This window comes from Zonotrichia leucophrys, chromosome 1, assembly GCF_028769735.1.
Source record: "Zonotrichia leucophrys gambelii isolate GWCS_2022_RI chromosome 1, RI_Zleu_2.0, whole genome shotgun sequence".
NCBI classification, from domain to species: Eukaryota; Metazoa; Chordata; class Aves; order Passeriformes; family Passerellidae; genus Zonotrichia; species Zonotrichia leucophrys.
In genome coordinates this window covers 73,402,247-73,414,604 of record NC_088169.1, presented here as the reverse complement: position 1 = coordinate 73,414,604, position 12,358 = coordinate 73,402,247, and the positions used below count along the sequence as shown (strand labels likewise).

The following is a 12,358-nucleotide window of genomic DNA, read 5'->3' as shown; positions in this document are numbered from 1 at the left end:
GCCATCCTTCTAAAACCAAAACAATCCTTCTACAAACCACAATGGAATGGACCTTCTCTTGGTTGCAATTTCATAAATATCTACAAAAACTAAAAGGTTTACCCAGATTTGAATGAAAAGTCTGCTTCCCTGCAAAGTCAGCTGAGAAGCCTGCCAGGGAGATCCAAAGCCCCAGTTACCATTTTTGCCACAGAAGATAAAGCTTAACCAGTGAATTTTGTAGGAAATGTGTTTAACTCTGAAAGTAATGTCCAAATAGAAGAGGAGGGCACTTTAAAAAAAAAGCTTAATTCAAAAGTTTAAAGGTATTTCCTCAGGTACACAGATTTCTTCCCACTCTAATTCCTATTTATTACTTGTTTTATCAGCACATCACAAAGTACATAAAAGCCCACTGTACTTAGTAGGGTTTAACTTTGGACACTTTGAGGCTTATCTCATTTATCTCATGTGTATACTAGGAAGGATAAAAAATAGTCCATTAAAATATAGCTAATAATATGACAGTTCAAGGAATCTAACCTAATTTTGTTTCAACTTTCTTGATTTAAATCCCAGCCCAAATGTAACTGCAATTTCCATTGCTGCTTTTGCAAATCTAGTTTTTCAAATTTACACAGCAGGCATTTAGGGAACTACAAACCTACTCACTGATGCTGTGAGGAAAATGCACTTTATAATGTTAAAAAAATGATTCTGATTTGATTTTTTCAGTTCTGCTGGACAGACATCTATGCACTCATGCGTGGCCCTTTAGATTTTTCTTTGTACCAGACATCAAATAATTTCACTTCTGTAAATCTCTAGCTGTTTTTGACTGAAGCTATTGCTTTCTTACTCAACTACTTTCAGTTATCTATAAAGGATCACATACTGTCTTTAGAGCAGAGCTCCTGAAATTCTGGCAAGACTTCAATTGAAAGTCAACAGAAAATTTCATCTCAGCTTCGGGACTATTATGTGTAAAAAACAAACAGCACAACCAGCTCAGGAGAGTGCAATTTGTAGACAACATTGTCCTTAGATATGGACAATGGGACATAGAAATTAAGCCAGATACTCCAGCTTTTGCTCTGTGTTGATAAAGAAGAAAATGTGATTCCTGAGACTCAGGCAAAGCAGCTGGGATTTCAGGGGGATGGTGCCCTCCCCTCATCCAAAGCAATGAAAGAGCCCTCCTGCTGAGACTAAAATTATCCTAATCACTGAAATTACCTCTACAGCCCTTATGTGTCTTACAGTCAATGCTGCAAAGACAGCCAAATTTTTTTCTTGATATTAAAATTCAGAGATTCTGCTTTAAGAGGAATTTTGACATTTTCTCCGGCACAATTAAATCAAAAAAGAAAAATAGGACAAAGGTCATTATTTCACTGTAAGTTTTCTGCTGCTTCTAATACATGGCCTTCTGTTTAAAATTGTCATACAGGAGTGTCTTTGATCCTTTCATTAGCTTGGCTGTTTAATATTTGTAGTTCATCTTATTAATTAGCCAAGGTATTTGCCGAGTAACAGCAAAAAAAGGTAATTTCCACTGAGCAAGTCTGTAGCACAGAAAGTGCTTTGCCAAATCATGTATTTTCTCAAATTTTAAAATGATAAGTGAGATGGAAGATGAGGTATGGAGGGCAGCTCGCTCAGAGCAGTAGAAGGAATTGGTTTGAGAATCAGTAAGTTCTTGCTCCCCACATTCACTGGTGCTGAAATCAATCTGTGATAGTCTCATGACCTGCCAGCCTAGAAACATCTACACAACTTGTTAAATAAAATCTATCTCAACTCTTACCTGAAGTTTGCCACACAGTTTGTGGTGGGCCAGCCCAAAACAAAGGACCTGTCTGGGTCTGTGCTGCCTTCACACACTTCTTCTGTACAAAATGCTGTCCACATCTCACAGAGACGCGCTTGGCACTTCAGCTTGAAATGAGAGTGTGACCTGCAGGTGGAAATTCACAGGTGTGTCACACACATGAAAGCACACACAGCAGGTTAAACAACTAGAGTTCTTCTTCCTTCAGGCACATGTGAGGCTTGCACTGGAGCTGATAGAAGAAGCACTTCTGCTTCAGTTGAAGAAAATGTTTTATTGGGTTGCTTATAAAAACATACCAATTTTTCATTTCAATGGGATCAACAAATCTCTTATTTATGGGATAAACAGATTGCTTCTGGCATCCCTGGCATCCCCCTTCTTGGGGGAAAGCTGTCCATGTCTAGAGTTGCCCTCCAAATCTTGCTATGAGGCAAAGGTTGCCACTTGTATTTGACTCTGCTTTCAGTGACTTTAATGCCATTGAGGAGTTCACAATACAATTCTATTGCTTAGTCTCAAGGTCAAAAATTATGATGAGTTTAAGTAGTGACAACTAGGCCAGGGCAAATGAAGCAAACCTGAAGAAAAAACAAGCAGAAAATTGCTATTTGTGTTAACTATAGCACAGGTCACCACACAGCCCTCACAAACTTCCTACATGGTAGCTTTAGGAACATATCACCTGGAGAATGAGCCATGACCTTGTGCATTCTCAAAATAATTACTCATCTACAAGGAAGAGACATAATCTGCCCAATTTTTGAAAACGTGGCCCTTCCTATGTTTTATGTAGCTAAAAATTGAGTAAAGGTCAAATTTACAGAAATTCACATTTTAACTTCAACTCTTCCAATAGATTTCTCTTTATAAGTGTCCTTCCTTTGTAGGATTAGTGAGTGGTAGTGCTATGTGAGAAACAAGTAAAAACTCCCAAAGTCAATCCAGCTCTGTAACACTGCTAGAGCCACTCACTTCAAGCCCTGCAGAATTACCTGAGCTATGGTTCTCCTGGGCCAGCAGGGAAAGGCTGGAGGAGAAGTGTCCCCTCCCTGAAACCAAGAGCACATCAGCTCACCACTGCGCTGCAAATGTGGACAGGGACAGTGCTGGGCACCATGGTGATTAGTGCTCTATAAATAAATGTGCCAGGTGAGCAGTTTCTTAGGGCTTTGGCACACATGGACTACCTTCTCTGAGATTAGCCTCGTTTACAAGGTATTTGATTTGGGACAGACAGAACTAACACAGCCTGAAACATGAAAGCACCTGACCCTTGTGGCTTTAAAGAGGACAGAGATGAACCTGGCTGGTCTGAGTTTTCCAGCTGACACTGTGCTAACAGCTGTGGTGGGACAGAGCAGCACATTCAGAGGAAGGTCAAGAAAGAACCATCAATATTTATCAAACCTAAGGCTATGGTGTCTCCTGATCAGCTGAACATTTCACCTCTCTTTATTACATTTTGCTACCCAATTAAAGAGAAACTTAAAGAACAGGAGCACCTTTCAACATGCTTGTTAGCAAATGAGTTTATGATGCAACAAGTAAGGTCTGTCAATAATACAAAAATAACTGTATTCTGGCTGACCACTGAATTAATTGTGAAAATGTAGATTTACAAAAAAATACAGCTGTGAATTCTAATGTAGATGTTAATAAATGGATGTCTGGTCTGACTCCACCACCAAAACAATCTGCTGACCCTCCTTTTCTCCTCAACTTCTTTTTGCCATTACCCAGTACATTGAACACTCTACATGCTGTTTCATTTTTTAATATTTACAGTCCATAAAGCCAGATCCCTACAGTGCCAGTAGCAGGTGTCAGCAGGGTGTTGGCAGAAACACAAGGATGTTCTCCAGTCATGCTTGATGTATATTCTTCCCTGTTTGCCATGCCTAGTCACAGCTTTCAGCTATTATCAGTATTCAAGTGGCCTGGTTTCCAGAGGTGCTGAAACAGTAGCCTCCATTAACATCTAAAGAGCCTGAAGTATAATTTTATCCCTATCTGCCATGTCCTTTATGCAACCCATGGCTTCTTAGCATTTGTGAAACATGTGTCTTCTATTTAAATGCCAAAGTATTACCTTTAGAAATTAATATATTGCTGACTAAGGAAGAAACACGACAGAACATTTAAAAAACGGGTACAGTAACAATTTAATGAGCATTGTATATTTTTTAAAGAAGTCCCTAGCAAATGTTATTGTGAATATCAGGCAGATTCCAAATCAACTGAAATCAACAGAACAATCATGAAGGCCAGTGCTGTAGCTACTGGCCCACCCCAAGTTATGCCACCTCTGCAGAGTACACACAGTTCCTTTCACTTACAATTGGATTCCTTGCAGCCGATACCAGATGGGAGATTAATTTCTCTCCAGATTTGCTAATCTCCTTAACTGAATTCTCTGACAAAAGCATTTATGGATCCACTGTGAGACTGCTGCCATAATTCCATGTATGAACTCAGCCATTCATTTCTATGTCCAGCCACTTCAGGAAAATACCCTTAAAAGGCACGTATATGTATGCAGGTGCACATCACAAAGGAGAAAAAGGAAACAATTTCTCTGTGTCTGTCACACATATGTGAGACACCTTCATCACTGAACTAACAGATCCTTGTAATATTTACTCTGCCAAATAAAGACATAAACTCTCTGTAAGAAATCTAATCAATACATAAAAAAGAGCATAACATTTTACATACTTGACTTCGGTTTAGTTAGAAAAACTCTTTCATTTGTGACTTAACCCTCACATGAAGGTAGTGATGGACAGGACAGCAGAGGAGCACAGCATGTAAGTATCATTATTATTTTCTATAAACTAGTCTAATGCATCATAGGAAACCGTAGCAGTTTGTATTTCAGATATTATTAGAAAGCAGCAAAAAAATGAACCCACAGGTCCCTTGTCCAAAGTCATACATGGACCAGTTATGGACAAATTCCAATGGGAGCAATGCCAATTTGTTGCCTTTAAGCAGGAGCTCAGTCCTGTACAAGCAGTTTACTCAGCAAGCTCAGAGGACACAAGATACTTGTTCTCTTTAGCAAAAACTTGTCCCCATTTGCTGGCCATCCAAAGCCTGACTGTACATGAGCTGCATTTGTGCAGTGGCTGGTCACCTGCAGCTGAGCTCCCACCCAAATGGGACCAGATGGACCAAAGATACCGTAGGGGTTCATATACCCTACTGATGAAAAACTACTTAAGACAGAATTATTCACAAGGAATAATTCTGAAGTTAAGTCAGATTCAACAGTATCACTAATTCTGTGCTAGTCTTACTGCTTTGACTCCGTATCAGCTATTAAAAAGTCAATGGCAGTGAAGAGTCACGGCCACATAGCAAAATACACACTTGGGTTTTCCTTCTAGGAATCAGCACTGGCATTTTAGTGTGAGACAGCTTTAAAAATGCTGATTTTTAAGTAGTATTCATTAGTGACAGCTCTGATGCTTTAATTGCTGACAGGGCAGCTGTAGAGAGAACATCCCAATTAGTTATTCAAAATACATGAAGTAAAATCACTCAAAATACTATTTTTGCCATTCCTAGCAAAGACTTGCTCCCCCCTCTTTTTCACATGCAAAAGCACAAATTGTTCTCTTCCACCTTTTTTAACATTGTTTCTCTTCACCACATTAAATCACATGCTGTAGGAGCTGTTATTACTCCCTGGGGAGCAGATTTTTGTGCGGTTACACCAACTAGTGCTTTCCTATGCAAATAGTCCCACTGGGACCCAGCCAAACCTGCAGTAATGTGCAGCTCAGGGCTCTAACACAGCTTGTGCTCAGCAGGCTGACCAGGGAAGGGGGCTTTGTCCCTCCTGACTGTACTTCTCTACAATTAAGGAGCTAAGCTAGGGGACCATGCCCACTGAATGGCCAGTGGACAGAGAGAGAGACTCCCAACTATCAATGCTCTCTCAGCACAGGTGAGTTTGCCACAGTCAGGAGCTGGTTTTGCCTCAGTGACTGTAAGAGGAACCCAGAAGTGTATGTAAGTTGCAAGTATTTCACTTTACAGCTGAAATTAGGTGAGGTGAATTTCACCCTAAACCAGCAACAGACAAAAATCAATGCAGTAACAATGCTGCTACTGCTGGTGCTGGTAGAACACCAAGATTTCCCCATAACATCCTTATGCTCTCCACCCACCCACCGCGGAACGTGTTTTGTGTAAAATATCCTCTGTGTTGTCACACCACATCAAGTGAGGCAGTTCAGCTGGGGGGCTTATGTTTACTATGTGTGATTCAAACAGACACAGCTCGGATTTCTACAGAAAACACAGACTTCTTCTGGCTTTTCCCAGAAGCCCCTGAAACAATTGCTTAAGCAAAATGACACATTGCGAAAGCCCAGGATTCACGTTGAGACTGCCCACCCTGTGAAACCACAACACATTGCCTAACAGAGAGTGAAGCTACATCAGGATTTTTTATTATTATTTCTCCATAACCCATAACAACAAGTGAAAGCACCCTCTAAAACTGCCTTAAACCACAAATGCCGCATGAAGCTGGCATGCTCGACACAGCTTGTAAATGTGATTTAATTGTGAATGGTAGAGTGAATAATCAGAGCTCAACAGCAAGCCTGATTACACATGAACACTACCCAGATTGCTCAGCATGGCTTCCCCTTCCCCATGCTCCTTCCTTCTGGCACAGGACAACCTACAGAGCCAGACACCGCAGTGCCGCCTGCAATCTCTATTTTTATACAGCTGCTCATGCCTGGTGTGTATCAAAGCAGCTTCCAGGTAAGGGTTAAAACCTCTAATCCCTCTACAACACAACCACTGGTGTTATCCAAACCCCACAGGATGAAGACGACCTGTGTAAAACAAGAAGTTGAAGTTAGCACATTGGACATAGCTGAGTGCCAGTGAGTCTTTTGTGACACTGCACTCCCAAAGTGGAGAAGATGACAGAAAACAAGAAATACATGAAAGAACATCTGATACTTCCATAAAATGTTGCATCTTGAAATTCCTCTATAGCTATGAGGCTTTCAAAGGTCCCTGGAGAGGTCAAAATAAAATGTTTCCTGATGATTTAGGGAAGATTTGCTACTATAAAAGCATTCTGGAAATCCATGCTATGTTCCACTGAAGAAATGGTCTGCTCTGCAGGAGCAGCACCTGAGGGGGCCTTACTCACTTGGACTTGGCAACAACCAGAAGGTCTGTGAAGAGGAAAAGGTGTCGCTCCTGGGTTTGCAGACTCGTCTTCAGCTGCACGTGGCCGTCCAGGATGAGCACTCGGTTGTGGCATATGAAAGACTGCACAAGGGGCCATGACTCTGGGCTGATGGGGGACAAGCAGCCTTCCCTGCAAAAGGACATAAAATAAATGGAATAAAGGAAAGCAAATCAGCTACTTGCCTGAGAGTGAGAATCAGGCAGTGACTTCCCATACCTGCTGCCAAAAAGTAATTTATTTGACCACATTTCAGTGAAAGGTGAAAGGCACTTACAGGATAATTCAACAGTCAGATTCTAACAAAAAATCTGTTAGGGACTGTCCTCACTAAACATTTACAGCCCAAGCTGTAAAACCTGTAGCATTTAGCATGAGTAGCATTTAGCAAAGGACTATAATATAGACACAGCCCTCCCCATTTTTGCTATTTGTATTTGTTTCCCTTTGTACTGAAGTCTTGGAGAAAATACTTCATCTCCTGTAGGCTCTCCACATAGAGAGGGGACACATAATGCACGATGAACAGTGAACTGCACACCCACCTTGATCAGAATAGGACTCATACTCAGGGTTAAAAGCCATTTACAGAAATTACTGAGAAACAATGACAAATATAAGGTGTTACTGAACCTTGCTAGAGACACACCACTTACTAGATCAATACGAGAAGGCTGCTCAGCCTTTCTCTCTCCCAGCACACAACCCAGAAGCACTGAATAAGCTCCTGCTCCAGGGTTTGGTTATGTGGCTGGAGCATAGCTATGCTCATCTGAGGCTGCTGGGTAATCCAAACCCAAGCCTGTGGGGGAAATACCAGGCTCTCTCCTGGAAGACACTGATCTTTTCAAAGGAGGTATTGAGTAAGTTGCAGCACAGGGTGGAGACATGATTCTCTCAAACTCTCCTGATCTAACTGTTCTACATAAAGTAGCTGAATAGTTATTGAAGTAGAAACAGATTTTCTCTAGCATGATGGTCAGCTTACTCACCCAGCCAGGATATCCCTACCTTCTGAGCCTTGCTGTAACAAATGGCCATTTATATGGAGCCAAACCAAATGAATGTGAGGGTCTGAGAGGAGGACACTCTTTCTCTAGGGTTCCCTAGAAGCTTGTAGCAGGTCTGGAAAGCCAGAGGCATGGCCTCAAGTTCTCATACTAAGCTGAGAGAACTGAACCTGGGTCTCCTATACCCTGGTGTACCTTAAATAATAATTTCTGGATTAAATCCAGGTACCATCAGTATCTTTACTCATGATTTTAAAATCCAACTTTGCAATTATTTGCTTTCCCAAGAAATGCCTCCAAATGAACCATTTCCCTCTGGCAAAACAAATCAGTTCAAATTTTATCCAAATACATTTACTTTTTTTTCTTGTTAAAAAATTAAGCAAAAACACTTGGCAGGATCAGCTCGGCAAGGGCAGGCTGAAATGAACAACTTTGCAATTCCAGTTTATTCTTGGTCCCATTGGAATGGATGCCAAACACCTAAAGACTTTACTGGGAGAAGAAATGGAGCTTGTATGGTGAAAGTCACAAAACAAATGGGAAGGAAATGAAAGAAAATAAGAACAAGCACAGGAAATCTTCAAAGAAGGTCATAAACCTTGTACCTATGTTAGAGCCTGGATGACTCATGACCCTCCTCTCCTTGATACTTGTGGCTGGATTATGCAGAAAGTTATTTAGGAAATCCTGACAGCTGGGAGAGAAAGGATAAGCTCCAAGATTGGCCTACATTAGCAGGACACACTTTCACTGATGTATAAAGAGCTGGCAAGGATCCCTACCTGCTGGGAAGGGCCTTGGACTCCCCTTTATGGCTGGAAGTCTTCAATTTTTTAAAAGAATTCCTCAACTTATTTTGTCTTAAACTGTGTCTTAATCTTGTCTTTCATTACCTACCCCTTCTGGTAAGAGGGAAAGAAGAGGAATGACTTGCAGAATGAAAAATGCAAATGTAAGTTATTTGGTCACTCCTGTGCAGAAGGGGTGTCCAGGAGTGTGCAGGTTAAAGCAGAGGGAGGAATGTTGGTCCAGCATAACAGGGATACACATTGTGTGGCCAGCAACAGGAGCCAGGGGAACAACAAGCACCTCTCCTACCCTGCCACCCCCATGGGATTAGAAACTGCCACCTCACCAGTTCATCAATGAGTGTTAGGTAACTGGACACCAACTCATTAACTCCCTAGCAGCACTTGGCAAGGAAACTGAAGCAGAATTCAGGAATGATGATGAGTCCACCTGCATGAAAGCCATGCATGGCTTTTACCTCAAAGATTAAATCAGGAATACACTCACCTGTACTTGAACCCAGTAACAACAAATGTGAGGAAAACCCTTTTCATGTTACACTGCTGTAAGCATTCTTACAATCTTACAGAACCTTATGGTCTGGCTTTTATGTCTCCATATAGGCAATTCTGTTTGATTATTCATATTTGTACGTTTTCTACATCATGATTCAAGCCCAGGAGCCTCTCAAATTAGACCAAGCAAAATCTTTGCCATGTTGGTACACAAATGAAGGTGTGGTAGGTTTAATACTGCCAGAAGGGTCAAGTGATTTGAACTGTCTTTTGAGCCAGTGCCTTTGTCAGCTGAACTCCAATAAGCAGTCTTATATACACTAATATTAGACCTTACCTGATAAGGCTTATTAAAAAAAAAAAAAAAAGTGCCAATATTTTCTTCAAAGTGGAAAAAAAATCAAAGCCATTAATTTAGCCAGAATATTCTAACACCCCAGGAACAAGCAACATGGAGGAAATTCATGTCAGCAGTGACAAAAATGTCTTTTGGAAAGCAGGCTTTTGATCCTCTCAATTAATGTTCCTTTGTTACAAGACATGAATGAAACCCAAGTGTTGTTACATTGAAAATGCAGATCAGCAATATCCTCAGGCATAGGAATTTATATGAGAGAAGTATTTTTGCAGTTCAGTTTTTAATGGCTCAATGATTTTTCTGGCCATTAAATGGGTCTAATTCTGACAAAGTGCTAAGTACGTAAATACTGATTCTTTGAAAATTCCTTTCAATAAAATTAGACAAAAGCCAGGTCAACATGATTTCTGATATAAATAAAAATGAAAATCAGTGATGTAGGGCTCTGTCTGCCTTTCCTGTGTTTCCCTTAAAATCAATTTATGATTAGCACAAGTAAAAACCCACACAGTAACATCTTTCCATTTTGGAAGAAAAAAAGCTGTCATCCAGGTTTGTTAAGAAGGAACTGAGAACTGATTCCTGAAAGATGGGGTTAGATGGGGATCCTGTAGAGCCAGCAATCAACCATGTTCCATTTTGTGAAGAAGCAAGGCTGACACTGATGTTTTGAAGGTATTGCCATTACAAAATTCCAGTCTTAAGTGGACATTTTTTTATAAGAGGGCTATTTTGGGAAGTCTGAAATTTCCATGTGTGATTTTAACTATGGATAAAATTTTGTAATTGGAGGATATATACAGAGATATTCTTGAGCTCTTCAGGAGAAGACTAAAATCACTGTGCTGGATGAAATTAGTAAAAAGATAATTGAAGATTTCTCTCTGGATGCTTCCAGAACATAAATTTTTATACTTCTTATTTTGCAAATTAATCAAAATAGTCATTTTGTGCCTATTCAAAAGACACTACGATTTAAAATACCACTGCAAATTTGTAGGTGAAATATATGAAGGTGAAATCTACAGTAGTCAGCCAAATACTGAAAAACACATCCTGGCTGCATTCAGTGTGAAAGCAAATATCAGAGCTCACTTCATTGATCCTGTATTTACCAGAAACCACAGAAACACAAAAAAATACTTCTTCCCCCTGAAGAGCTCCTTGGGGTTTCCAATAAAGCTGAATGGCATCACCCACAAAATGTTTATTCTTGGTGTTAATGGAGATGTCAGCTTTATTCTATGTTTGTAGCGAAAACAATGAAAGAAAATATGTTTTGAAGGAGAGCTAAACAGTCCATGCTAAGTGGTTACTAAATCCATGATCCAAATGTCACTTATTCCAATAGGAAGCTTTCCCCTGACTTCAGCTGATGATGAGTTCAGCCTATCATTGGCCTCAGGGGAACAACCTGTTCCAAGGTAGCTAAGCTGGAATGAGCTGCTGCAGGTATCTCAGGTATATGACATCCTTCTCACAGACTGCTCATGCTCCACCCAAAACCCCACTCCATTGTTTGGTTGTTGCTCTCTGCCAGAACTTTCCTCACATGATCTCTCTGCAGACACAGAAGTCGATTTCCTCTTATGATGCAGCACCAGTGCTCTCTGCATGACTGATACCTATTGAAATAAAATAAAATGCCATTTCCCTTTTTAACCTCTGAAGGCCTTCTCAATATGTAGGTGAGAAATTCACCTTTTCACCAGCACACCAGTCAAATGATAGCTGTTCAAAAGGCTGAAACCTGAACTAGCCCAGCCACGTGTGAGGCTGCATTTGGTGTGTCTAACACATATGCAATACCTTTCCAAATTCCTCTTACAGTGAACAACTCAGCTTACACTCATTTCACAAATATGTACTGTAGGTATAAATCCTGCATGCCTCCAGTGGTGCTGAAGCTCAAGTAAGGACCAAAAGTTCTTTCCAGTTTTCATACAATCAATCACAAAAACACAGAATGTCCTGACGTGGAAGGGACCCACAAGAACCATTCAATCACAGAATAGTCTGGGTTGGAAGGGACATTTAAAGGTTATCTAGTCCTACACCCCTGCAAATAGCAGGGACAGCTTCCGCTACATCAGGTTGCTCAGAGCCCTGACCAACCTGACATTGAATCTTTCCAGACATGGGGTATCTTAGCACCCTTTAAGGAAACCTCTTTCACAGGCCACCTTTAGGTACTGGAAGGCTGCTCTAAGATCTCCACAGAGCTCTTCTCCAGGCTGAAGAGTTCCAATTCTGTTAGCCTTTCCTCTTAGGAGAGGTGTTCCATCCTTCTAGTAATCATCATGGCTTTCCTCTCCTGGCTCCAATAGGTTCATGTTCTTTCTGTGCTGAGGACCCCAGAACTGGACACAGAACTCCAGGTGGGATCTCACCAGAGTGGGGTAGAGGAGGAGAATCTCGTTCCTCGACCTGCTGCCCTTGCTGCTTTTGATGCACCCCAGAACATGCTTGGCCCTCCTGGCTGCCAGGGCACTGCTGACTGATATTCAACTTGTCATTGACCAGGACTCCCAGATCCCTTTCTCCTGGAACTTTCCAGTGTCTCACTTCCCAGTCAATCCATACATCCACAGTTGCCATCCCAGGTGCAGAATCCAGCGCTTGCCCACGTTACACTTCATGCAGTTGGTA

At 41.1% G+C, this 12,358-nt stretch overlaps 1 protein-coding gene across 2 annotated transcripts in view; it reads right to left on the bottom strand.

Annotated features, from left to right (window-relative positions):
• ARHGAP20 (Rho GTPase activating protein 20) overlaps positions 1 to 12,358 on the bottom strand; it is a 58,784-nt gene that overhangs the window by 23,829 nt on the left and 22,597 nt on the right. For both annotated transcript variants that reach the window (XM_064717871.1, XM_064717881.1), the window contains exons 3-4: positions 6,996 to 7,166; positions 1,787 to 1,936 (exon numbers count right to left, since the gene is read on the bottom strand). In XM_064717871.1, the coding sequence (XP_064573941.1) occupies positions 1,787 to 1,936; positions 6,996 to 7,166 (321 nt within the window). The remainder of the gene's footprint in view (positions 1 to 1,786; positions 1,937 to 6,995; positions 7,167 to 12,358) is intronic.